Source organism: Mus musculus, chromosome 5 (assembly GCF_000001635.26).
Source record: "Mus musculus strain C57BL/6J chromosome 5, GRCm38.p6 C57BL/6J".
NCBI classification, from domain to species: domain Eukaryota; kingdom Metazoa; phylum Chordata; class Mammalia; order Rodentia; family Muridae; genus Mus; species Mus musculus.
The window spans coordinates 142,786,627-142,811,251 of record NC_000071.6 but is presented as its reverse complement, the minus strand read 5'-3'; the positions used below and the strand labels follow the sequence as shown (position 1 = coordinate 142,811,251).

Here is a 24,625-nt window from a genome sequence, read left to right as displayed (position 1 = left end):
GTGTCTGAAGAGCAGAAAGTTGACAGAATGCAGAGACAGTGCTGGGTGAGGGATCAGAGGTTTGAGAGCCCAGTGGGAGATAGACTGGATGGGGTGGGGCGGATCTTGCCCGGTCCCTGAAAACCAGCAATGAAGTCTTGGAATTTTAAACAGCCATTTTACAAAACTGGCATGGACTTAAAAAAAAAAGTCAGTGGTGTGTAAGGCGAAGGTAGGCAGGGAGCTGTTAGTGTTTTAGGAGAAACGGAAAAACTGACTGTGGCTACAGGCAGTGTGTAGCCGAGATTAGGTCTTGGTTTAAGGGAAAAACCGTCTCAAAGGATCGTGGAGGCAATTGGAAAGATTGGAATATGAGCCGCAGATCAGCCCACAGCGGTGAGTCAGTACAGTATCCCCAGACACCAGTCGCTACCTCGGCTGTTTAAATGCTGTTCTTATTTCCTGGGAATAAGGACTCAGAATTTAGGGGCCAGGGACACCATGTCTGCCACTGTCTTGCAGACGGCTGGGGCAAGTGGGGAAAAAAAAAAGAATACTTTCAATATAAGTGTCCCGGCATCGTCAAGGGAGACGGCAGGTAACAGCAGATAACAAACTAAGAGGTGTGACTAGAGCCTGCGAAGGTGATGGTAGTTCATTGTAACTATTTTGAGCTTCTCTAAAGTTGAAATTCTTCCAAAATAAGCATACAAGGGGAAGGATGTGTGTGTGTGTGTGTGTGTGTGTGTGTGTGTGTGTGTGTGTATAAGATGGCTCAGTGGGTAAAGGCGCTTGTGAGTAAACTGAGGACCTGAGTTTGATTTTGATTCCCTGGGATCTACATGGTGGAAGGAGCTGTGTGTGTGTGTGTGTGTGTGTGTGTGTGTGTGTGCGTGTGTGTATGTATATACACGCACACACACACATACATACAAAGAAAGAGACCCTGGGTTTTGGTCAGAGATGTTCATAGGGTGGGAGGAACAGGGACAAGGTGGGTTGAGGCACCTCCATCCCCTTTCTATTTTTTTAAACAAAGCCTCACTGTATAGCTCTGACTGGCCTGGACTTCGCCGGGCTGTGTAGACCAGTCTGACCTCAGTCTCAAGGAGACCACCTGCCTCTGCCTCCAGAGTGCTGGGATTAAAGGCGTGCACCACCACGCCTGACTTTTATTTTTCCCTTTTAGGACAAGAGTTTTATGGAGCTCAGGCTGGCCTGGAATTTATGGTTCGATTCTCATCCTCTTAAATGCTTGGAATTTAGGACTGTATATGATAATCGCTTGGGGTGGTGGGGTGTTTTTGTATTTTGTTGTTGTTATTGTTGTTGTTGTTGATATAAATAGACACGTGCACACACACCTGTATGTACACATAGATATCATATTTAGAAGACAGGGTCTGCTATAGCCCCGGTGGACTGTCAGTTTCCTGCATATCTGAGAACATAATCTGGAACTTAAGATCCTGCCTCAGTCTACAAGTGAACCATGTGACTTAGCTGTGGCCAGTTAGGGATGGTCTTGACTCCTTTTGGTGGACTGGCTGCCAAATCTGATTCTGCTTCCACTCCTTTTTGCCATCTCGGCAGGCATTCCAACCCCAACTAAAGGGACCAGGACTTTCACTTCACTTGATAGAATGTTTACTAACCATGCATGGTGAAACCCTTGGTTTGATCCGCAGCCCTGCATTGGTAGCATAGACCTGTAGTCTTGGCTCACGGGTGGACTGTCTCAAAAACAAACAAAACTCATCAACAAAAGAAAAACCCACCATCTAAAGCTGAGCCTGTTTGTTTGTTTGTTTATTTTTGTGTTGCTGACAGTGAAACCCAGTGTCATGTGCACATGTCACTGAGTCAGATCCCCAGCCAGGAGCCAGGGGTCCTTGCCATCCCTCTTGCCCAGAGAAGCATCATATCTGCCTTTGGTGGAAGTAAAAGCTATCACATAGTGAGGTGCTGACTGAAGATAAAAAGTAGGACCGCTGAGATGCAGCTCAGTGGTAGAGCCCCTGCCTAGAATCCCCCAGTGAGGGGGCTGGGGGCGTGGCTCAATGGTAGAGCCCCTGCTTAGAATCCCCCAGGGAGGGGCTGGGGGCATGGTTCAATGGTAGAGCCCCTGCCTAGAATCCCCCAGGGAGGGGCTGGGGGCATGGCTCAGTGGTAGAGCCCCTGCCTAGAATCCCCCAGTGAGGGGCTGGGGCGTGGCTCAGTGGTAGAGCCCCTGCCTAGAATCCCCCAGTGAGGGGCTGGGGGCGTGGCTCAGTGGTAGAGCCCCTGCCTAGAATCCCCCAGGGAGGGGCTGGGGGCGTGGCTCAGTGGTAGAGCTCTGCCTAGAATCCCCCAGGGAGGGGCTGGGGGCGTGGCTCAGTGGTAGAGCCCCTGCCTGGAATCCCCCAGTGAGGGGCTGGGGGCGTGACTCAGTGGTAGAGCTCTGCCTAGAATCCCCCAGTGAGGGGCTGGGGCTCAAATACCCTTTCTAACAATTTCACACATTCCTTAGCAGTTCTGAACCTGGAATCCTTTGATAAGAAGCTACTTTATCTGGAGGCTGCCTGTTCTAGGGCTGATGGTTATTTCCATTTATTTATTTATTTATTTATTTATTTATATTATTATGTTTTTTAAAGATTTATTTATTTATTTATGAGTGATTACAATTATAGCTGTCTTCAGACACACCAGAAGAGGGCGTCAGTCAGATCCCATTACAGATGGTTGTGAGCCACTATGTGGTTGCTGGGAATTGAACTCAGGACCTCTGGAAGAGCAGTCAGTGCTCTTAACTGCTGAGCCATCTCTCCAGCCCTTATTTATTTATTTTTAATGAGTTTGTTTGTTTGTTTGTTTTTCCTGGAACTTGCTCTGTAGACCAGGGTGACCTCAAACTCACAGAGAGCTGCCTGCCTCTGCTTTGTGAGTGCAGGGATGAACGGCGTTCATGACCAATCACTATTTGGATTCCTCTTCCTTTTTTCTTTTCTTTTTGCCACTTATTGTGCATGTGTATGTGTGAATGCGAGTGCTTCTGTGTGCACATGTGTATATGCTTCAGTGCATATTCAAGAGGACAGTTGGTGTGACTCAGTTCTCTCCGACCACTTGGGTCCAGAGGACTGAGCTTAAACCATCAGCTTGCCCTGTGACCTATCACACCTGCCCAAGCCTGAGACTGAAGTCTTGATTTTCTGCCTTTGATGAGTCTGTGAGTCTCAATTTTCCCATCTACAAAGTGGACCAATTAATACTGAACGCTACCTTGCCTTGTGACATTTGATGAGGCAGGCTGAGGCCAGGTGCCTGACCCAGGCCCAGCCCTCTGGAAGTCACTGAAAAAGTGATTGCTGTAATTACGGACATCATTAGCGGGTGACTCACAGATCCCTCAGGCCCGTCCACACCTCTCCCAGGGCTTTGGAATTTCCTTCTAACGCTCTCTGGTTGGAGCATAGTCCTTAGCCACCGGGGGTCAACCTACGCTTTTATTTTATCTTGGGACTGGTGGATCAACCCCAGAGGCCTTGGAGCTACCTCTGAGCAGTACCCCAGGTCTTCATTGCTTTTCATTTGTACCCCCCTTTTTTTTTATAATAGCCAGACTAAAATGCTTCCATGTTATGTAGCTCAGTCTAGCTTTGAATACCTGATCCCCCGCCCCCCCCCTTTTTTTTTTTTGTGAGTACATTGTAGCTGTCTTCAGACACACCAGAAGAGGGCATCAAATCCCATTACAGATGGTTGTGAGCCACCATGTGGTTGCTGAGAACTGAACTCAGGACCTCTGCAAGAGGAGTCAGTGTTGGTAACCACTGAGCCATCTCTCCAGCCTGGAACTCCTGATCCTCTTGCCTTCACATCTCAAATGCCTGGATCACGAGTATGTCTACCATCCCCACACACCCAGACTTGGTTGCTTTCATCTCAAGTTTCTGGTTTATTTGACTTTTTAAGGGTCTTCCTGTGTGGCCCAGGTTGGGATTCAGTAGAGCTCAGATTTGCCTCAAACTTGTAATCTTTAGGCTTCAAGGCTGCCACACCCAGTGGGGTAGGCCTTTAGTCCCAGCCCTTGGGAGACAGGGATCGCTATTGAATTGGAGGCTAGCATGGACTATATAATGAGAGAGTTCCAGTGCCACTAAATAATGAGACCCTGTCTCAAAAAGTTCAAAGTACAACACCAACCAAAGCAGGAGGAGCATGTAGCTCATAGCATGCATGATGCTTTGGATTTGACTAAGTCATATTAACTGTCATGGTGGTGCGTATGTGCCTGTAATTTTAGTACTTAGGACGCAAAGGCAGATGGATCTCTTGACTGAGTAGTGCAAGAGCATGATCCCTTGGGTATATAGTGAGTTCAGGTTTGCCTGTGCTATGTAATCACAGAAACAAAACAAGTTAGGTGTGGTGGCCTATAATCTCAGCTCTCAGGAGGCAGAGGCAGGCCGATCTCTGAGTTCTGGTCCAGCCTGGTCTACAGAGTGAGTTCAAGCATAGCCAGGGCTACACAGAGAAACCCTGTCCTGAAAAAAGCCAAAGGATTTTTTTTTTTTTAAAGAGAATAGAAAAGAAAAAAGTGTAGCATTGAAAAAATGAAATGGGTGGGCTGGAGAAATGGCTCGGCGGGTAAAGAGCATCTGTTGCTCTTGCGGAGGATCTGGGTTCGATTTCCAACACCTACACAAGAGCTCACACCATTTTGACTCCTAGTTCTGCAGAGTCTGACTCTGTGTCTGGCCTCTGCAGACCCTGTAAGCATGTGACACATGCATATACACGCAGAAACGCCTATAGTGCACATATGCAAAGTGAAATAAAATGGGGTATGATAATAGGATACTCGGAGATCCGGTTCAAGGATTAAGTGTTGCAAATAAAGCATTTAACACTGCGTCTGATATGCAATAGGGGCCTTGCAGATGTTTATTATTATGGTAAGTGAGGTTTCTTTAACCTCTTACCCGGTTCTATTCCCTTCTCTTGATATATATGAGATACAAGGGAAATTTTTGTTTTATTTTAATGTTTTAAGAGACAGGCTTTCTCTGTGTAGCCCTGGCTGTCCTGGAACTTACTCTATAGACCAGGCTGGCCTCGAACTCACAGAGCATCCCTCTGCCTCTTCATCACTGGAATTAAAGGAGCCTCGGCCGGCAACACTACTGTTTTATTTAAGCCAGTTTTTTTTGTTTGTTTGTTTTGTTTTGTTTTGTTTTGTTTTTACTATGGCTTTGTAAGTTTTGTGCCTGTTGTGCCTAGAGTCAATGGTGTAATAAAATCAACTTATATTTTCTGGAGTTTTCAAGGTTTTTGTTTTTTTGGATCGGATTGTGTTTTAGACTGTCTGCCTCCCGTTCTGTGGATACAGTTTATAATTGGGAACGTCTCCCGCCCAGATCTCCTTTGTCTTTTCTTGAAGAGTCTGGTTCTGGATGGTTCCATCGGCCTTTACCTGGTTGCCAGCGACTCTGTTCCTTGGATCTGGTACCTTCCTGTCTCCTGGGTTACGGCCGTGCTTCTGGGAGCATGTTCAGCAGTTCTGCCTGGTCACGTCGGTGGTTAGTGCTTTCCAGTGTCCCTCTGCCTTTTTCTGAAGGCTGTGATGCTGTGCCTACCCCTCCCACTGGTGGGGCTGGGGACCAAACCAGTACAACGTAGTATTATTATTTGTTTAGCTTGTGAGTGGCTGTGTATTTATTTGTGTGCATGGACAGTTTCATTCATGTACAGAGTGAATTTTAGTATTTTATCCCCCCCCCCCCCCAGTGCCCTCTCAGCTGCTGGCTGTCTTTTGAAGTTCATCTTCCTCTTAGTTTCATGGCTGTTTTGTGAATGACCCACTCAGTGTATTAGAGTTTCTCTCTCTCTCTCTTTTAGTTTTTTGAGACAGAGCTTCTCTGTGTAGCCCTGGCTGTCCTGGAACTCCCTGTGTAGACCAGGCTGACCTTGAACTCAAAGATCCATCTGCCTCTGCCTCCCCAGTGCTGGGATTAAAGGCTGCCCCACTAGCATCTCTTTCTTTCTTTGTTTTTTTTTTCATTATGGGTGGTTGTAAGCCACCATGTGGTTGCTGGGATTTGAACTCAAGACCTTCAGAAGAGCAGTCAGTGCTCTTACCTGCTCAGCCATCTCACCAGCCCTAGCATCTGTTTCTTAAGCTTGGTTGTCAGGTCCCTTCTTGGAGCATGAACAACTTAACCAGTGGCCATATCTCTGCAGAAACACTAACCCTCCAGTAACACTAACTGTCTACAAACCCTCAGAGCCTCACTCGGTAGCCCTGGAACTCACATGGGGACCAGGCTAGCTTTGAACTCACAGTGCTGGGGTTAAAGGCATGGGCCAATCACTTTGAATCTTGATCACCATATGCCAAGTGTCTGTCCTCTGTGACCCCCCCCCCCCAACATCTTTTTGATATCACAATAGTGACAGACATGGCTACAGGGACCCAGGGGACAGCTTGGCCTCTTCCTTGCTGTGTGGGTTGGACATTTTGTCTGACTGACCCTCTGTTTTTTTTTTCTCCGCTGAAATGGCTGGTTAATAGTCGCTTTTCATGACTGTGTGAAGGGTAAATGCGGCTAGGCCCTGAAGCTCCTAGAGGGTTGCGTGACTCAAAGAAAGCCTGAGCTACCATTAGGGATTTTCTCGCCATCCTAGCTGTCTTGAGATTCTGTGCAGGAGTGTCTGCTGTGGCCTCCTTTTGTGTTTGCTGTGCTGGGTGCCTGTCAATCTCAGGATTCAATCCTTCCAGCCTGAAATTGTTTTTGAGTTTCTATTTTTATTCATATTTGATCATTTCCTGTCTACCATTCTTTCTTTGTACGAGTAGTGAGATATCTTGAGGCCTTTGCTCCAATAAACACATCTTCTGTATCATTTTTTTTTCCTTTCTCTTTTTTTTCCCCTGAGTTTTTCCCCTGAGACAGGGCCTTGATACATAGCTGGAACTCCTGACTAGGCTAACCTCGGACTCACAGAGATCCGATCCGCTGGTTCTGCCTCCTGAGCACTGGGATCAAAGGCCTATACCAGCAGCTCCAGCTTTACTCTTTCTTTTATTTTTACTTATTTATTTTTTTGGTGTGTGTGTGTGTGTGTGTGTGTGTATTTCAGAGGACAACTTTTGGTTTTGCTAAGATCACCCTTACCCACTGAGCCATCTCACCAGCCCACACCTACTTAGCTACAATCTTTCTAGATATCTTCAGTGGAATTTTATAGCCCTTTAACCCTTCACTATAGTTTTAGAAGTTGTCTGTCATTCATCTATAGAGTGTATATTAAGAATGTGGGGGGGAGGGGAGCTGGAGAGATGACTCAGCAGTTCAGAGCATTGGCTGCTCTTCTGTAGGTCATGAGTTCAGTTCCCAGCAACATGGTGGCTCACAACCATCTGTAATGCGAGCTAATGCCCTCTTCTGGTGTGTGTCTGAAGACAGTGACAATATACATAAAAATACATAAAATAAATAAATAAATCTTTTTTAAAAAGTGTGTGTATGTGTGTGTATGTGTGTGTGTATGTGTGTGTGTGTATGTGTATGTATGTGTGTCTGTCTGTATGTGTGTATGTCTGTATGTGTGTTTGTGTGTGTATATGTGTATGTGTGTGTGTATGTGCATGTATGTGTGTTTGTGTGTGTGTGTGTGTGTGTGTGTGTGTAATGTAGCCCAGGCTGGCCTTAACTTAGTATGTAGGTGAGGGTGACTTTCAACTTCTAATCTTCCCATGTCTCTCCAGAGAGCAGTGGGATTGTGAGTTTATATCACCACAGCCAGTGCTGGGGATGGAACTAGCACCCTACCAACTGAGCCGCCTTCAGCCCTGTTAGTGTTGTTGTTCTTACTGTCAATAGAGCACTCTGTTTTTCATGCCTGTCTGTTCTCATGGCCTGGGTGATCATGACTGTGTTGTTTTCTTTTTGGGCTCTCTGTATTCTCTGGCTCACTGGTCTTTTCTTGTCTTCTGCATTTTGGGAAAGAAAAGAACACTTACCCATCGAGCACTTGGGTGGTGGAAGCTGGAAGATCAGGAAAGAATCTAAGGCTAGCCTTAGGTCTGCAATGAGTTTGAGGATAGCCTGTGCTAAGAGAGACTGTGTCTGTGAAGAGCCACTGCTACTTCAGCATGAGGTTTGGGTTCCCCACCCACCTGAGAAGCAGGGCAGGGCCTTGTGTGCCTCCAGTAGCTGGAGTGCTTTGGGGCGTGGAGACAGGAGGATTGCTGGGGCTTGCTGGCCTCCAGTTTAGCTCCAGGTTCAGGGAGGGTTGGATAGTGAGGGCTGGACTGGATGGACACCAAACCGGTGTTATCGCTGTATAAAGGTATTTCTTTCCTTTTTCTCTTTCTCTCTTTCTTTTTCTTTCTTCTTCTTCTTTTTCCCTTCCTTCCTTCCTTCCTTCCTTCCTTCCTTCCTTCCTTCCTTCCTTCCTCTCTCTCTCTCTCTCTCTCTCTCTCTCTCTCTCTCTTTCTGTATTTTTTTTTTTTTTGAGACAATTGTTATGTGGCTGACCTTGAGGTCTACTCTGCCTCAGCCTTCTCCTGCCGAGTGCCTGGACCGCAGGGCCAGGCATATCTGGAGCCTGGCTTTGATACTTTTCTTTTTTGCCTTGGGTGAGAGTACTGTAGCCATTTAAGCACTTGGGTTTCCGCCTAGCTTTGCCCTCTGCCTAAACCCAGCCCAGACAAGTCTCATTCCTTTAAAAGTGAATTCACTAATTTAAGCGGACTATTGTTACTGTTTGAGATATGACCATATCTCTTTGTGGCCTAGGCTGGCCTCAGGCTTAAAGTTTAGCCTCTGTAGGTGAGGCTAACCTTGGTCTTCCTCCATCTGGAGCTACTGCCTCAGCCTGAGGGGCAGAGCTGGGATGAGGGAAGAGGGCCCCTCCATCGCCCCATGAATTCCAGCCTCATCTCTGTTAGCAAAGGGCTTGTGGGAGACTCTGAATTCTTCCCTAGTGAAAACAGCTCCCCAGGTATAGCAGGACAGCTTGCTTGGCTTGCAAGATGCCTTGTTCCGTCCCCAGCACTGCAGACAAACCAAACCAACCCCTCCCCCCCACAATCAGCTGGCACTTGAGCACCTCCCTGCCCTCTGGGTTTTAGAGATACCAGGGTTTCTAAATTGGAGGGACCAGAAATATTCTAATTTGATTGTCTTATCTGTTTGGTTTGAGACAGGATCTCTCTCAGTGCATGCTGGCCTCCAATTCCTTGGCTTCCTCTTGTCTCTGCTGTTCAAGTGCTGGTGTTAGGGGCATGAGCCACCACACCTGACTAGGTTTTGTTTTTGTTTTTGTTTTTTTTTTTTAATTTTTTATTTTGCTTTGCTTTGGTGCTAGGGATGGAACCCAGGGCTCCATATAAGCTGCTGAATCTACAGTCTGCCACTGAGCCATAGCCCAGCTCAGTTAGTGTGTGTACATGCGTATATATGCATGAATGTGTGTGTGTGTATGTGAGAGTGGGCAAGCAGTAAATTCATGTGTGTGTGTATGTGCATGTGTGTGACAGTTTGTATGTGTGTGCTGTGTGTGTATATATGTGCATGTGTGTGACAGTTTGTATGTGTGTGCTGTGTGTGTGTAAGGGTAGACAAGCAAGGAATTCATGGAGAGAGTGTTTGTGTGCACACATATATATGTATGTGTATGAGAGTTTGTATGTGTGGTGCATGTGTGTGTGTGTGTGTTTGTAAGAATGGGCAAGCAAGAAATTTGTGCATTTGAGTGTGTGTGAGAGAGAGAGCGCGCACTCGAGCGTGCACACACTGGCATGTACAGGGTACACACACATAGAGGTCAGAGGACGAGTTGAGGAGTTGAGGTATGGGCATTTGGGTTTCTCCTTCCATCACACGGGCTCCAGGGGTCATCTGTGCACACCTTTATGTGCTGAGCCATCTTGTCAACTCAGAAGGAATTCCTTTTTATATAACTTATTTGTTTCTATTTTATGTGCATTGGGGATTTGCCTGCATGTCTGTCTGTGTGAGGGAATCAGGTTGAAGTTACAGACGGTTGGGAGCTGCCACGTGGGTGCTGGGAGTTGAAGGACGATGGGTCTTAACCATCTCTCCAGTCCCAGTAGAAGGAATTCTTAACTCTGAAGTTGTGCTGTGGCTTTAGGTGTCCAGGCGTCAGCTCCAGTATCCAGCTCCAGTATCGTTTTTTGTTTGTTTGTTTGTTTGTTTGTTTGTTTGTTTTTGGCTGGCTTACCTCTCTTTCTGAACATTTTCCTTTGTCCTTTGTCCGTGGAAGTCCATCCATCCCTAACTCCACCACTCTTGTGCTGCAGTGGTCCTTAGGGGATAAATTCCTTCCAGAGGGAAGTCCCCCTGTAATTGCCTCCTGATTGTGACCTATCTGGAGCCCCAAGGGCAGGACCCAGGCTGAGTGGGCTTATTTGCATATCACTGGCTAAGCTGGTCTTTACTGGTCTGGGAGCCCTTGGTATCCTTTTTAATTTAAATTTTAAGGATGTACTTTTGAGGATAAGGCGTCTGCTGGGGGTAAGTCAAAGCCCGCGGGCCGGTTCTGTGAAGATGGAGGGGCTTGGATTTGGTCAGGCGGTGTCCTGCTGACCACTTGTTCTAGGAACAGTGGGGTCTCTTCTGGGAACCTGTGCACCCTAGGTAGATCGGGGAGACTGGAGATGAGAAGGGTGGGTGGGGTTTGCGGTTGTTGGATTGAGCTGGAGGGGTGGGTGGGTGGGTGGGAAAGGGAGGCGAGGCTCCAATGGGTTTTATCTCCCTGGGGCCGGCCTTTAGGACTTCCTCCTGCGTGTGGGGCTGGCTTTTTTTAAGGCTGGCTTTTGCCTCAGTCCCTCCTTGCACCTACCCAGCTGCCTTCACTAGAGCCCAGAGGAGGAGGCAGCCATTAGTCCCTGCCGCTGTGCCCAGAGAGTACTGAGTAAGGTTCCACAGTGGCTCCGCAGGTGCTCAGTCTGTCACGTGGTGAGTGTCAGAAGGCCAGGGATGGAGAGTTACAGGGGCCTTGCCTTCTTATGCGCTCAGTTATATTATGGGAGTGGGAAGGCACAGAGAGGTTGGGTTGTTGTCTAAGGTCACACAGCTAGTAAGTGAAACACCCAGAAGCCAGGCTTTAGCTGTCTGCTGCAAAGCTGGGGTGTGTGTGTGTGGGGGGGGGCAGGGGATGGTAAGAGGGAGTCACTTAAAAGAAAACATTACTTTTTATTTATTCATGTATGTGTGCGTGAGAGCGCACACCTGAGGATGTGTGCCCAAGGTGCACACATGGAGGTCAGATGACAGCTTTCAGGAGCCAGTTCTTTCCTTCTACCGTGTGGGTCCCTGGGATGGAACTCAAATCATCAGACTTGGCCGCAAGCCCCTTACTCATTGAGCCATCTCACCAGCTGACTTGTGTTTACTGAAAAATTTGTATTGTGTGTGTGTGTGGAATGAAGGGAGGGAGGGAAGGAGAGAGATGGATTCCCAGCTGCTGTGCAAAGGTTCTTAGGTGCTGAATCTGAGGTGGAGTCTTGCAGGGGAAGGCTTCCCAGATCCTCTGTGTGTGCTCGAGACTCTGAGATTGTGAGTAGCATTAATCTGAATATGGCCTGTGGGTTTACTTTCCTTTTTGTTGTTGTGGTGGTGATGGTGGTGATAGTTTTTTGAGACAAGGTTTCTCTGTGTAGCCCTGGCTGTTCTAGAACCCAGACCTGATGGCCTCTGCCTCTTAAGTCCTGGATTAAAGGTCTGCAGACTCTCTTACATATCCGTACCTCCGATTAACTGTAAGAACAAACACAGTAAGAGCTGAGTGATGGTGGTAATTAACTGCACAATACAATGATCAGGGTCGGGAATGGGGCTCCTTCTGATAGGTGTTTGTCAAGCATGCAGGAAGCTCTGGGTTTTCCCAGCAACACAGCAACCAGGCGTGGTGGCATATCACCTGTAACCCCAGCATTCAGGAGGTGGAGGCAGGAGGATCAGGAGTTTAAGGTCACCTTCTGCTACATAGGGAGTTTTGGGGTCAGCCTGGGATCCATGAGACCCTGTCTCAGAAATGAAATAGGGTCTAGGGAGACTGCTTGGCAGGCAAGAGCAGTTGCTGCGTTTGCAGAGGACCTTACTTTGGTTCCCAGCAGCCACCTTGGATAGCTCAGAACCACTTGTAGCTACAAGGCACCTTTGATCCCATGCACAAACCCACAGAGTTAAAACAATAAATTTTTTCGAGGCCAGCCTGGTCTACAGAGTGAGTTTCAGGACTACACAGAGAAACCCTGTCTCGAAAAAAAGATAATAAATAAATTTTTATAAAAGACAGCTGTCTTTAACAGCCCCCCCTCCCCCCAGGGTTTCTCTGTGTAGCCTTGGCTATACTGAACTCACTCTGTAGATCAGGCTGGCCTTGAACTCAGAAATCCACCTGCCTTTGCCTCCCAAGTGCTGGGATTAAAGGCGTGCGCCACCACCGCCCGGCCTAACAGGCATACTTTGAGAAGTGGTTTCCCTTTTCTTTATTGTGTGTGGACGTCTTGTGTGTGTATGCATGACATCTCGTACGGGTGTAGGTCAGAGGGCAACTCTGTAGTTCTCTCCCACCACCATCTAGGTGCGGGAGGTTGAACTTAGGTTGTCAGCTTGCTGGGAGGCTCCTTTTCCTGCTGAGCCGTCTTGCTGGCCCACAAGCATGTTTTAATACAAGTAGTGTGACTGGTTTCTCAAAATACCTATTACCTATGTCTGTCTGTCTGTCTGCCTGCCTATTCGAGATGGACTTACTTTATATTCCCAGCTGGCTTCATGTTGAGTCACCCTTCTCCTTTTGAGATGGTCTCATGGAGCCGACAACACAATCATTTTGATGACCTTGAACTTGTGACCCCTTTGCCTCCACTTTTGAAGGGCTGGGAATCCTAGAGCTGAGCTCTACATCCTCACCCTTTTGTGAATGAGAGGAGACAAGAGTGTTCGACAAGATGAAGTGTTCGGAATGGCTGGGTGCCGGTGATGAGTGAGCCGAGCGAGCGTGGCATACGCGGCTTACATGGTGTTGGAAAGAGAGATGGTTCGCTTACGAGCAGAATAGATCAGAAGGGTACAAGCAAGGTCCCATCAAGCCGTTCGTTCAGAATGGCACGAGATTTAAAACTCAGCCAGTTGTTTATTTCTGGAGTTTATACCTAGCACTTTTGGATTATTGTTGAAAGCACAAGTATGGTCACAAGTAGGCTTTCTCCTGATTTCATCCATAGCACAGGCGAGATGCTACTGGTGCCTACAGTGGCATCCAGGTCTCTGAGAGGATTGCACCCCAAATCGCCACAGATAGTGTCCCTTGCCATCCGTCTGTTGGGGTATGGTCGACGACAAGGAAGTGTCTGGATTTCCCCGCCCATGCATGATGACCGGGGCAAGCCACACTGTCTTTGCTTTCTCCTTCCTAACTGGGCACAGTGTGACTAACTCCTTCCGTGATGGGCATGGGGTTACAGGAGCCGGTGAGGTATGCGCTTGGCACACAGCCTGTTGTGGAGGAAAACGGCTCGGGAAAGTTGGGAGTTTTATGAATGTCATTAAATCTTTGCCCAAGAAGCAGAGACAACCAACTGCGTGCTCTTCCTGACTCTGAGCAGGCGGCCCCTTGCTAACCCCAAACTTTTTGAAGACTTGCTTCGTTCTTGAAACAGTGGCGATAGAGCCAGGGCTTCATCCATAATATTCAGATGTGCTTATGATTTTTTTTTTGTTTGTTTGTTTTTAAGAGTGGGTATATGAGTGTGTGGGGGGGTCAGGTATGCTTGTGGAGGCTGGAGAATAACTTTGGGGGACATTATTCAGGAAGCTATTTTCTTTGAGGCAGGGTCCCAGTGGTATGGAATAGGCTAGACTGACTGAGCCCTAGGGATCTTGTCTGTCTCTACTTCCTGAGCCTTGGGATGACATGGGCGTGTCCCTTCTTGTGACAGGGTTTCTCTGTGTAGTCCAGGTTGATGAGGAGCTCTCTCTGTAGACCAGGCTGGTCTTGAACTCAGAGATCTGCCTTCCCTTGTCTCCCAAGTTGTGGGGATTAAAGGCATTTGTTCATGTCTTTAATTTCTTAATACGCAGAATGAGTAACAAGGTCCCTGGGCCCCAGGGCTTCAGGATAGCAAGCCAGGATCCGGAAAGGCTGCAAGACTTGTGGGCAAAGATGCCTGAGGTTTGGAAAGCTTGGAGATTTAATTCAGCTTTGGATGAATGTCCTGATCTCGGAAGCTAAACAAGTTTAGGCCTGCTCAGTGCTTGAATGGGATCATTTGGCTTTTTTTTTTTTTTTTTTTTTTCTTTTTCCTTGGGGCGGGGGAGGGTGGAGATGACATTCCTAGCATCAGGACTTGACTGATATTCAGCACCCTTGTGAGGAAACACAAGAGGCATGCGTTACCTGCCTGGAATCCAGGTCCTGGGGAGGCTGAGGCAGGAGGATGCCTCCAGCTCGCTAGCCAGCCATTCTAACCATATGAGAGCTAGAACGTGGTTGAGGAAGACATCTGAGGTCAACTTCAGGGCTCTGTGTGCCTAGGCACACATGGGCACAAACACATACACACATGTACTATACAGTTATATGATTTGCAGGTGTAATACACAGCTCAGCGATGCTTAATGTGTTAGTGACCTACAAGTGCTCACTGCTGGGGAAGGGTTAACTGTGTAGGTAGGGCAAGCGGACCCCCCTCAAATCCTGGTCCTGGAGTTGTCACTTAGCCAGTCATTTGTGACAACAGCTGGCATTACATAGCACCCTGTGGGCAGACCAAGCTCAGATCATTTTACAAACAGAAGTGTCTTGAATCTTTCCATACATCAAGCTGGAGGGAGAAGATAAATGTGTTATGTATTTCGCATAGCCTAGGGAAACTTACAGAATGGCCAGAATGACAGTCATGAGTTAGAAGTGGTGGTATGCGTCTGCGATCTTGTCACTCAGAAAGGCTAAGTCAGGAGGACTGCTTGACATGGGAAGCCAGCCTGGGCTATATAGTGAGGGCTAGGATAACCTGGGCTACATAGTAAGACTTTGTCAAGAGGCCATGGAGATGGCTCAGCGGAAAGATGTTTGCTATACACAGGCAAGGACATGAGTTCAGATCCTAGCACCCACATTAACAGGTGGGTGTGGTCGGTCAGGCTGTTTCTGGGCCTTGACATCCATCAGTTTAGATCCAGGCCCAGTAGAGATGCTGTCTGAAGTAAGTAGGTTGGAGGCAGGCATCCCACATCCTCCTGGCTTCTACATGTGCATACGCTGAATGCACACATACACATGTGACACACGTATGCACACAGAAATGAGCCTGGGAGCTAAGATGTGGCCTTTGCTCTGTCTAAAAATCTCATTGTGTCCCCAGCTCTTCCCCACAGAGACTCACGGTTCATGTCCACTTCTTCCATTTCTAGCCAGGAAAAGACCTTCAGCCTAGAACATGGCTGAATTAAATCTAAATGAATTGAGATTTAATAAAATAGAACAAACAGTTCTTCAGTTTCCATGGTTGCAATTCTGACTTAGGAGCGACACGCGGTCAGTGGCTACCATGTCCCACAGCATGGAGCGTCTGCTGCTCCTTGGTCTTCTCTGTCGGTGTATGTTGTTCATTTATCCAGTCCTGTACCTGACAGATGCAGCTATGCTTGTGGCTTTGCTGAGGATGTCAGGCAGGGTCATAGACTTGACGTGACTGTTATGTAGGAGCTATTTAAGGTTCTGTGGATGGAACCCAGAGCCTTGATTGTGCTAGGTGTGTGCTCTACCACTGGGCCACACCCCAGCCCCTCACTGGGGGATTCTAGGCAGGTGCTCTACCACGGAGCCACATCCCAGCCCTTCACTGGGGGATTCTAGGCAGGGGCTCTACCACTGGGCCACACCCCAGCCCTTCACTGGGGGATTCTAGGCAGGGCCTCTACCACTGAGTCACACCCTGGCCCTTCACTGGGGAATGCTAGGCAGGGGCTCTACCACAGACACCCCAAACACCTTATTGAGGAATTCTAGGCTGGGTCTTTATTGCTGAGCTGTCCTTCCCAGCTCTTTCTACCTTTTATGGAGACTGTCTGAGTTTGCTGTGACTAGCGTTGACTCACTCCAGTCCAGAGTGGTTCTGAACTAACTTTCCATCCTTTTGCCTCAGCCTCCTGAAGTAGTTCTAGTGACTGTCCTATGCCACCACTCCTGGTTTTGTGCCTGCTTTAGGACTGCAACTCTGTGACCAGAGAGCATCATCTATGGCTTGCCTGGTCGCTGGGACCCCCAGCTATCACTACCCCCAGCCTGGGAGGAGGTAGTTGAGGCCACTTAGAGCCCCTGTGGTGACAGGAATCGTTGGTGGCATCCGGGCCTCAACGCTTCTTTGGACTGGAGTGCTGCTTGCTGGGTTTCACAAGCCCAGGCAGGGGCAGGCCTGGGCCCTCTGCTTCCGCACAGCCCAGGCAGGAAGAACTGGTGGCTGACGTAAGCCTTTGCGCAAACCCCTGGCTATTGGCTTCCGGAGCCTTCTACCGGCCGTCTGCCACATCAAGGAGGAAGCCTAGGGTTTGGCAGGGCCCAGAGGCCTTACCTTCCCAGGCTTAGGCTACATGGATGTGCTGACCGGCTACAAGGGCCCTTGGGCCACGGGCGTTGGTGCTGGATTCTGGTGAGGGACTGGGCTTCAGCGATGGTGGCTGCATAGGCCATGGTGACAGGCATGTGATCCGAGGGTGTGTGTGAGATCTCTAGCTTCTGCTCTTACTCAGTTTACCCATGTGTGCCCCCAAGGGCCTGGGGGCATATTTTGGAGTCCTATCCCCCTAGGGAGGCAGTCAGTGGACACTTTGTATAGGGCTTACATGGGAGGGCTCTCAGGAACTCAGAAACTGAAGTGCATATGTATGTGGGCAGAGTCTGTGAGATCTCTGTGGCTTAGACCCGCTGCTGGCATCTGAGCCACACATCCTGTCTGCTGCTGTCTGCAAACAGTGCCCACCTCTTAGGGACTAGAGAAGGCTCTGGAGAACTTAACACAGCTTTCCTCTGGAGACCAACTAGAATGGGCACCTGGTGGGTGCTTGGCTAGAGTGCTGGACCCAGCCATGTGTTCAGGGCTCCACACCCTCTCCTGCTGGGTGCCCTGGAGAGAGTTTGAATCACCCATGGAACATCTGGCCTATTTACTATTATTATTCCTAAAACTAGCGAAAACTAGCGTATCTGTTATATAATTCCTGTTCAATATATGCCTCCGTCCTACCTTGTTTTTGTTTGTTTGTTTGTTTGTTTGGGGGTGCTAAAGTTTGAACCTAGTCCCTCATGTCTCCTAGGCAGGCACTCTGCATCCCCAGATTGACTTTGGGTTTTTTTAATAACAGATTCGGGGTATCATGATAGGATCCATCTTTTTTTATAAACCGGGCTCACCTCATAGTCCAGGCTAACTTAGAACTTTCAGCCCTTTGGCCTCAGCTTCCAAGGCTGCTATTTATATGCTTGTCAGCTGTCCTGGCGTCTTCTGTTTTCTTTTTCCTTTGTGATTCGCTCTACCTATCATCAGGCTTGTTATGCTGGGCTCTGAGATGCCCTGCTCGGTGTGCTGGGAGTTGCTCCTCAGCTGAGCTGAGGCTTTTCCTTGCTGGGCCTCTGTTGCATATCTGGGCATCTGCAGTCATTAGACACCCAGAAGCTCCTCCACATCCTGGGTGACCGTGAGCTCCTTGGGGACGCTGGTCTCTGGACAGTGTCCTGCATTGAGCTCAGACTATGAGCTCTTTCTCTGTGACCATTGCTTCCCTTACTCTGGCCTGGGCAGTCCTTAAAGGTGCCCCCCACCCCCCATCCTGACTGACTCAGGCTTTCTTCCATCTGCAGCCACAGTATTAAAAGCGTTCTCTGGGGTTCTGGGCCTTGGGGCCCAGGGAGTCTGGCCTTCTTTCTTGGTCACTATGGTGATTAGACCCATAGGGTGTGTCTGGGGTTGGCCAAGTGGTGCCTCTTGATCTCTCTGTGAAGACTTTATGCAGTGGAGGGCCTTGGGATGATGGTCCAGGTAGCATGGCCTGGTTTACTGGCTGCCTGACAGGGACCCCCTCCCTTTTCTCTGCAGGCGAGGCCTTCTTAGGCAGCTTTGTGTCCAGCGGGATGGGGCCCTCGGCCTCGTCTCAGGGGAGCCCGGTATCCTTGCCCTCTGACCTCTCCTTCCACTCCCCCACTCCCAGCAACCTGCCCATGGTACAGCTGTGGGCTGCCCACGCCCATGAAGGTAAGGAGTGGGCCAGCTGGGAGGGGCCGAGGGCTGCTGGGCCACTGTCCTCACGGTGATGGCAATTTAATGTCTCCAACACCATTCTCAACACCTTTTTTCACCATGGCATCCAGGTGTCCCCTCTAGCACTTAGCGCTTATTTTGTTACCACAGGGCCTTTGCACAAGCCATTCATGCCTCTGCCTGCAGCCTCTCACCCCAGCCCACTGGCTCCTCCTCCTCTGCTGCTCAGTCCTGTTCCCATGGTTACTTGGTAAAAGACAAAAGCCTTACCTGTGTGGTTGTTCCCTGATCTTGTGGCGTGCACTTTGAGGGCAGGGACTGGTGTATATTCAATGGAATACCTTCCTTCCTACACACTTACTCCTACCTACCTACACACACACACACACACACACAATCACACTTTTGTGGGGAGCCTCTGGCCTGGGTACTCTAGGCTTGCCTTTTTTTTTTTTTTTTTTTGGTTTTTCGAGTCAGGTTTTTTCTGTTTAGTCCTGGCTGGCCTGGAACTCAGAAATCTGCCTGTCTCTGCCTCCCAAGTGCTGGGATTAAAGGTGTGTGCCACTACTGCCTGGCTCCTTTTTTTTTTTCTTTTCAGTACTGAGAATTGAACGAACCTAAGACTCCCCTCCTCCACCTCTGTCTCTGGTGGATTTGGAGTGTTGGTTGACATTAGGGTCCTCTTACATCTTGTGGATCTTCTGGGCTCACCTTGAACCCAGGACATTGTAGCTCTGGGAGACCCCTATTGCCTGCTTTTGACTGTCTGGGCCATTCCCTACCCAGTGGAGTTGGAGGCAGAATGAATGCCCACCCGGACAGGGGTGTGGGATGCTTGCTGTATCTTGCTTGGCTGTGGCTAGAAGTGTCAGTGTCAGGCATAACAGAGTGGTCTTTCCTGTACAGAGAAAGTTACTAAAGCCATTTTTCTTGGGCCTCTCAGGACAGGCATGTGAATCCAGGAATGAGTGTATAGATGTCTTGCATGAAGGCTGTGTTGCCTCTGCTGGGTGTCTGCCTTGGGCTGGGATGATGGTTGCTGGTGTGGGCTGGTGCTCTGCCTGAGCTCCTCCCACTGAGCTGAGCTGGGTGAGCGTTGAGCACAGGCTACCTCTACTGTGTCATTGGCTCATTCCTCAGTTCTTCCCGAGATGCTCATAGCCACAGCAAACATACACCACAGACATGGCCTGCTCCTGGGCGGTGTTCTTAGGTCTCCTGCCACCTTTGCAGCATCTGGGGCTGGGGCTGGGGCTGGGGCTGGGGCTGGGGCTGGGGCTGGGGTGTCCGTCTTACGCACGACAGACCTGCAGAGGACCAGCTACCTGCAGCTGAGCGTTGGTTTGGTGTTTAACTGTGACGCTGTAGATTGGGCGTCTGTTTTGTTCTGTGACTTGCATAGTGGGTTCTTTTGCCTTGTTTTGTTTTCCTCAAGATAGTCTTGCTAAGTAGTGCTGGCTGACCTGGAACTCACTGTGTTGACCAGAATGGCCTTGGGTTTGCAGCAATCCTCCTGCCTCTGCTTCTCAAGAATTAGAATTACATGTGTGAAGCCATATTTCGGGACAACCCCCATTTGTTTGTTTGTTTTGTGATGAAGGGTCTTACTGTGTAGCCCAGGCTGGCCTTAAACTCATAGGGATTCACCTGCCTCTGCCTCTGCCTCTGGAATGCTAGGATGGAAGGCATGCACCACCATACCTTGTGGGAAGCCATTCCGGACTCCCTGGCCACAATACCTGACCTTAGTTTTTATTTTGTGGTAGGTTCTCACTAAGTTTCCCAGGCTAGCCTTGAGCTGCCAGCCCTCAGTCTCTTGGGTAGTCAGGATTACTGGTCTGTACCACCAGAGTGCACTTGTGTAGCGTCTATTTGGGGTCATGAGGACTCAAATTCAGGAGTTCGTGCATGTCAGGCAAGCATCCGGAGTGCCATCTGTAGCTCTGTCTGGTAGTTTGTATGTATCAAGATGGAGAAAAGGACACCAGTTCTCAGGGCCAGGGCCAGACCGCAGACGAGGACCAGGAATAGTGTGTCCCTTGTGACTTTCCAGTAGGACCCCAGTCCCAGGCTCTGCCTGGCCCCTTGTGCCCTGTGTGCATTCTCAGCTTGCCGATAGTTGCCCATGCTTGGTTTGTCACCTGTGGCCACACCCCTTTTGAAGTCACAGCACTCTCTCTCTTTGGACTTCACTGTAAGACTGGGCAGCTAGAGATGCTGACTTGAGTGTTCAGAGACGGCAAGCAGTCAGTCCTGAGGCACACAGCAGAGAGGAGACTCATGACGACTGTCCATCCAGAGTTCGTACTCTCCCGAGGTTGCGTCTGAGCTGTAGGGTCCTGTGACTTCAGTTCAAAGTCAGGTTTAGCTGCACTTTGATCTTTTAGTCAGTGGTCTACTCTGACTCTGTTGTTTTGTTTTGTTTTGCTTTGCTTTGCTTTGTTTTTAATCTGTAAAATGAGAGGACAGGAGTGTGTGGTCTTCTCAGGGTTGCTTTAAATAGCGCCTTGAGTCTTCTCTTGGTTAGGTCCATTCTGACTTTGATCCTGGAGTGTTTGAACTTCTATCCAAGCCCTTGTGGATTTTCTGGGCCTCACGAAAGGCTTGAAGTGGCAGGGTTTTTTTTTTTTTTTTTTTTTTTGGGGGGGGGGGTCAGTTGTTGCCATGAGAACCGGTGTTGACCAATCAGCTTCTTGTACCAGGGGACTGACAGGCCACCGAGGCTTTTTCCAAAGAGAAGCAAATGCTAGAGGGGCATGTGTGGGTAAACATGAGTAGCATAGACCTCTCTCTCTTCTTTTCTCCTTAGGCTTCTCCCACCTGCCCAGTGGGCTATATCCATCCTACCTCCACCTGAACCACCTGGACCCCCCCAGCAGTGGGAGCCCCCTCCTCAGCCAGCTGGGTCAGCCCAGCATCTTCGATACCCAGAAAGGTAAGGGGGCAGAAAAGGGTGGGACTGTTGTTAGCCAGGGAGGGGGTGGCAGAGTGATTTCCTGGGGGTTTTTCTTGGGGGTCCAGGTATCTTATATGCAGTATTTACCTCTTTATTGGAGGGTCCCTAAGATGGAGCCCTGTGCTAGGAAAGGGCTCTGCCACAGAGCTGCTCCCTCCAGCCCCTTCACCAAAGTTTCCTTTTCAGGGGTTCTCTTTGTTAAGCCAGGCTGTCCTGGAATTCACCATGTGGAGCAGGGTGGCCTTGAACTCAAAAAATCCACCTGCCTCGGCCTTCCAAATGTTGAGATTAAAGATGTGCACCGTCATTTCTGACCCTTCGTGAATATTTTCTTAACTCTCTTTAAAATCAATAATTGAATCATCTTCCTTCCTCCCTGCTTTGTGTGTGTGCAGATCAGAGGACAGCTTTTGGAGTTCTGTCTTTCCACCTGATAGGCTGGAGATCTTACCAGGTCTGACAACGCTTGACAACAGGCGTTGTTACTGAGGCGTCCTATAGGTCTGTCCTCCCTTCCTCTCCCTCCCCTTCCTTTAGTCCTTTCTCCCCTCCCCCCTCTCTTGCCTCATGTAGTCCACAGTGGACTAGACCTTGGTTCATAGCTAAGGATGGCCTTAAACTTAATATCCACTTGCATTTACCTCCTGAATGCTAGGCCTCAAAAATGCCTTGTCTTAGTTAGGGTTTTACAGCTGAGCAGACACCGTGACCAAGGCAAGTCTTATAAAGGACAACATTTAATTGGGCCGGCTTACAGGTTCAGAGGTTCGGTCCATCATCATCAGGGTGGGAGCAGGGCAGCATCCAGGCAGAGCTGAGAGTTCTACATCTTCATCTGAAGGCTGCTAGTGGAAGACTGACTTCCAAGCAGCTAGGGTGAGGGTCTTATAGCCCACACCCACAGTGACACACCTACTCCAACAGGGCCACACCTTCTAATAGTGCCACTCCCTGGGCAGAGCATATACAAACCATCACAGAGACGCAGCCCCAAAGGCCCCTCACCTGTCTGTGAATTTACCCACAGCCTTTTAACTAGCTCCGATAGCTCTGAAAACGACCTTTGGCCTTTCTTCTTTTACCAATGAGGAGACAGGCCTGGGAGGATAAGATGGTTAAAGCCAGGTTTCTATTCACTTTCCAGCCTTGCCTGGCTTCTCTCCGAAGGACCAGGCCCCTGCACGTTCTCTCTCTGGGGTACAATGCACCCTTGGGTGAAGGGAGGACGTCTCGGGGTTAGGAGTGGGTAATGATCCTGATTCACTATGTCCTTTTCTCCCTAGATGGCTTCTACCTGCCCGCACCGGGGACCCTGCATGCTCACACGCCCTCGTCCAGAACTCCCAGTGGCCACTCCTCAGGTGGTCCAGCCAAAGGCTCCTCCCGGGAAGGTACAGGGAAGGATCGTGCAGGCCGTGGTGGAGACCCTCCTCCGTTGTTTGGCAAGAAAGACCCTCGGGCACGTGAGGAGGTGTCCGGGCCCCGAGGTGTGGTGGACTTGACCCAGGAGGCCCGAGCGGAGGGCCGCCAGGACCGAGGATCCTCACGCCTGGCTGAGCGCCTGTCTCCCTTTCTGGCAGAGGTCAAAGCCAAGGGTGCACTGCAGCCGTCGGCCCTGAGCCTGTGCAATGGTGTGGTGGACGCGGGGCTGGTGGCCGAGTTGGGCCGTGGAGGTGCCAAGGAGGTAGCCAGGCAGGAGGAGAATGCTCGGCTGCTGAGGCGGGCTGAGGCCCTGCTGCCCGCTGCAAGGCCCTGTGGGTCCCCACTACCGCCGCCACCTCCACTGCCCCCCAAGGGTCCCCCTGCACCCCCTTCCTCTACACCAGCCGGTGTGTACACCGTGTTCCGTGAACCAGGCCGTGAGCACCGCGTGGTGGCACCCACCTTTGTGCCTTCTGTGGAGGCCTTTGATGAGCGGGTGGGACCCATCCAGATAGCATCCCAGGCTCGCGATGTCCGGGCCAGGGAGCGTGAGCCGGGCCGTCCTGGGGTCCTGCAAGGTCCACCCGGATCTCCACGCCTGGAGCGGCCAGAGGTTCTGCGGGAGAAAAGCTCGGTCATCCGCTCCCTCAAGCGTCCGCCTCCATCCGATGGACCCCCAGCAGCCCGCTCCTCCCGCTCCTCCCCGGATGCGCGAGCCTACCTGCCCCCCAAGGAACTACTCAAGCCCGAGGCTGATCCGAGGCCTTGCGAGCGCGCACCCCGAGGCCCGAGCGCTTCTGCTGCCCAGCAGGCTGCTAAGCTCTTTGGCCTGGAACCATCCCGACCCCCCGGGCCGGAGCATAAGTGGAAACCCTTTGAACTGGGCAACTTCGCCACCACGCAGATGGCTGTCCTGGCAGCCCAGCACCACCATGCCAGCAGAGCCGAAGAGGAAGCAGCTGTCGCCACAGCATCCAAAAAGGCCTACCTGGACCCCGGGGGCGCAATGCCCCGTGCCTCGGCCACCTGCGGCAGGCCAGGTGCTGACCTCCACTCGGCAGCCCACGGACCCGGAGAGGCCTCTGCTATGCAGAGCCTCATCAAATACAGCGGTAGCTTTGCTCGGGAGGCGGTGGCAGTGCGCCCTGGTGGCTGTGGGAAGAAGAGCCCCTTTGGAGGCCTGGGCACCATGAAACCTGAACCTACGCCCACGTCGGCGGGTCCCCCTAGAGCCCAGGCCCGGCTCACACACCCCGGGGTCCCTACAGCCGGAGGGGGCCGGCAGCTGAAACGGGACCCAGAGAGACCTGAGAGCGCCAAGGCCTTTGGGAGAGAGGGCTCTGGTGCCCAGGGGGAAGCCGAAGTAAGACACCCGCCTGTTGGCATTGCTGTGGCTGTGGCCCGGCAGAAGGACAGTGGAAGCAGTAGCCGGCTGGGGCCTGGGCTGGGAGACCAGGAACGCACTTTGTCACTGAACAATGTCAAAGGTAGGTGCTGGGTCCTGTTATTGTTTTGGTGGTGGTGATGGTTTTAAAAACATAGGATCTCATGCACAAGATAGTTAAGTGCTCTGCTGTTCCACCCCTCCTTTTATTTTTGGGGGGACAGTCATCTATAGACTATATATAGCTCACTCGCTTTGTAGCCAACAATGGTCTTGAACTTTTATTTCCCTTTTCTCCATTTCCTGAGTGCCGGGTGTTGTGGTAACAGTACGTGCCCTGAGACACCGGTTCATGCAGTGTTGAGATGGGTCCCAGGATGTGTGTGCCGGGCAGGCCTTCTAACAATTGACCCACACCCCCAGCTCCCAGTTCTTGTTGAGTTGCTATGTAGTCTGATGGGTTTTGATCTCACCATCTCTCTCCTTAATAGTTGGGAATTAGGGCTGGTGAGATGGCTCAGTGGGTAAGAGCACCCGACTGCTCTTCCGAAGGTCCAGAGTTCAAATCCCAGCAACCACATGGTGGTTCACAACCATCTGCAACGAGATC

The 24,625-nt window shown here is 50.2% G+C and overlaps 1 protein-coding gene across 17 annotated transcripts in view; it reads left to right on the top strand.

The window, feature by feature from the left end:
- Positions 1 to 24,625, top strand: part of Tnrc18 (trinucleotide repeat containing 18) — a 99,067-nt gene that overhangs the window by 12,417 nt on the left and 62,025 nt on the right. For 7 of the 17 annotated variants that reach the window (NM_001122730.3, XM_030254452.1, XM_030254454.1 and 4 more), the window contains 2 exons: positions 21,063 to 21,188; positions 22,493 to 24,118. In NM_001122730.3, coding sequence (NP_001116202.2) covers positions 21,063 to 21,188; positions 22,493 to 24,118 — 1,752 coding nt within the window. Of the gene's footprint in view, positions 1 to 12,404; positions 16,649 to 18,091; positions 18,248 to 21,062; positions 21,189 to 22,492; positions 24,119 to 24,625 lie in introns of those variants that run through there. The other 10 variants (XM_011240976.3, XM_011240977.3, XM_030254450.1 and 7 more) reach the window with 4 other exon arrangements.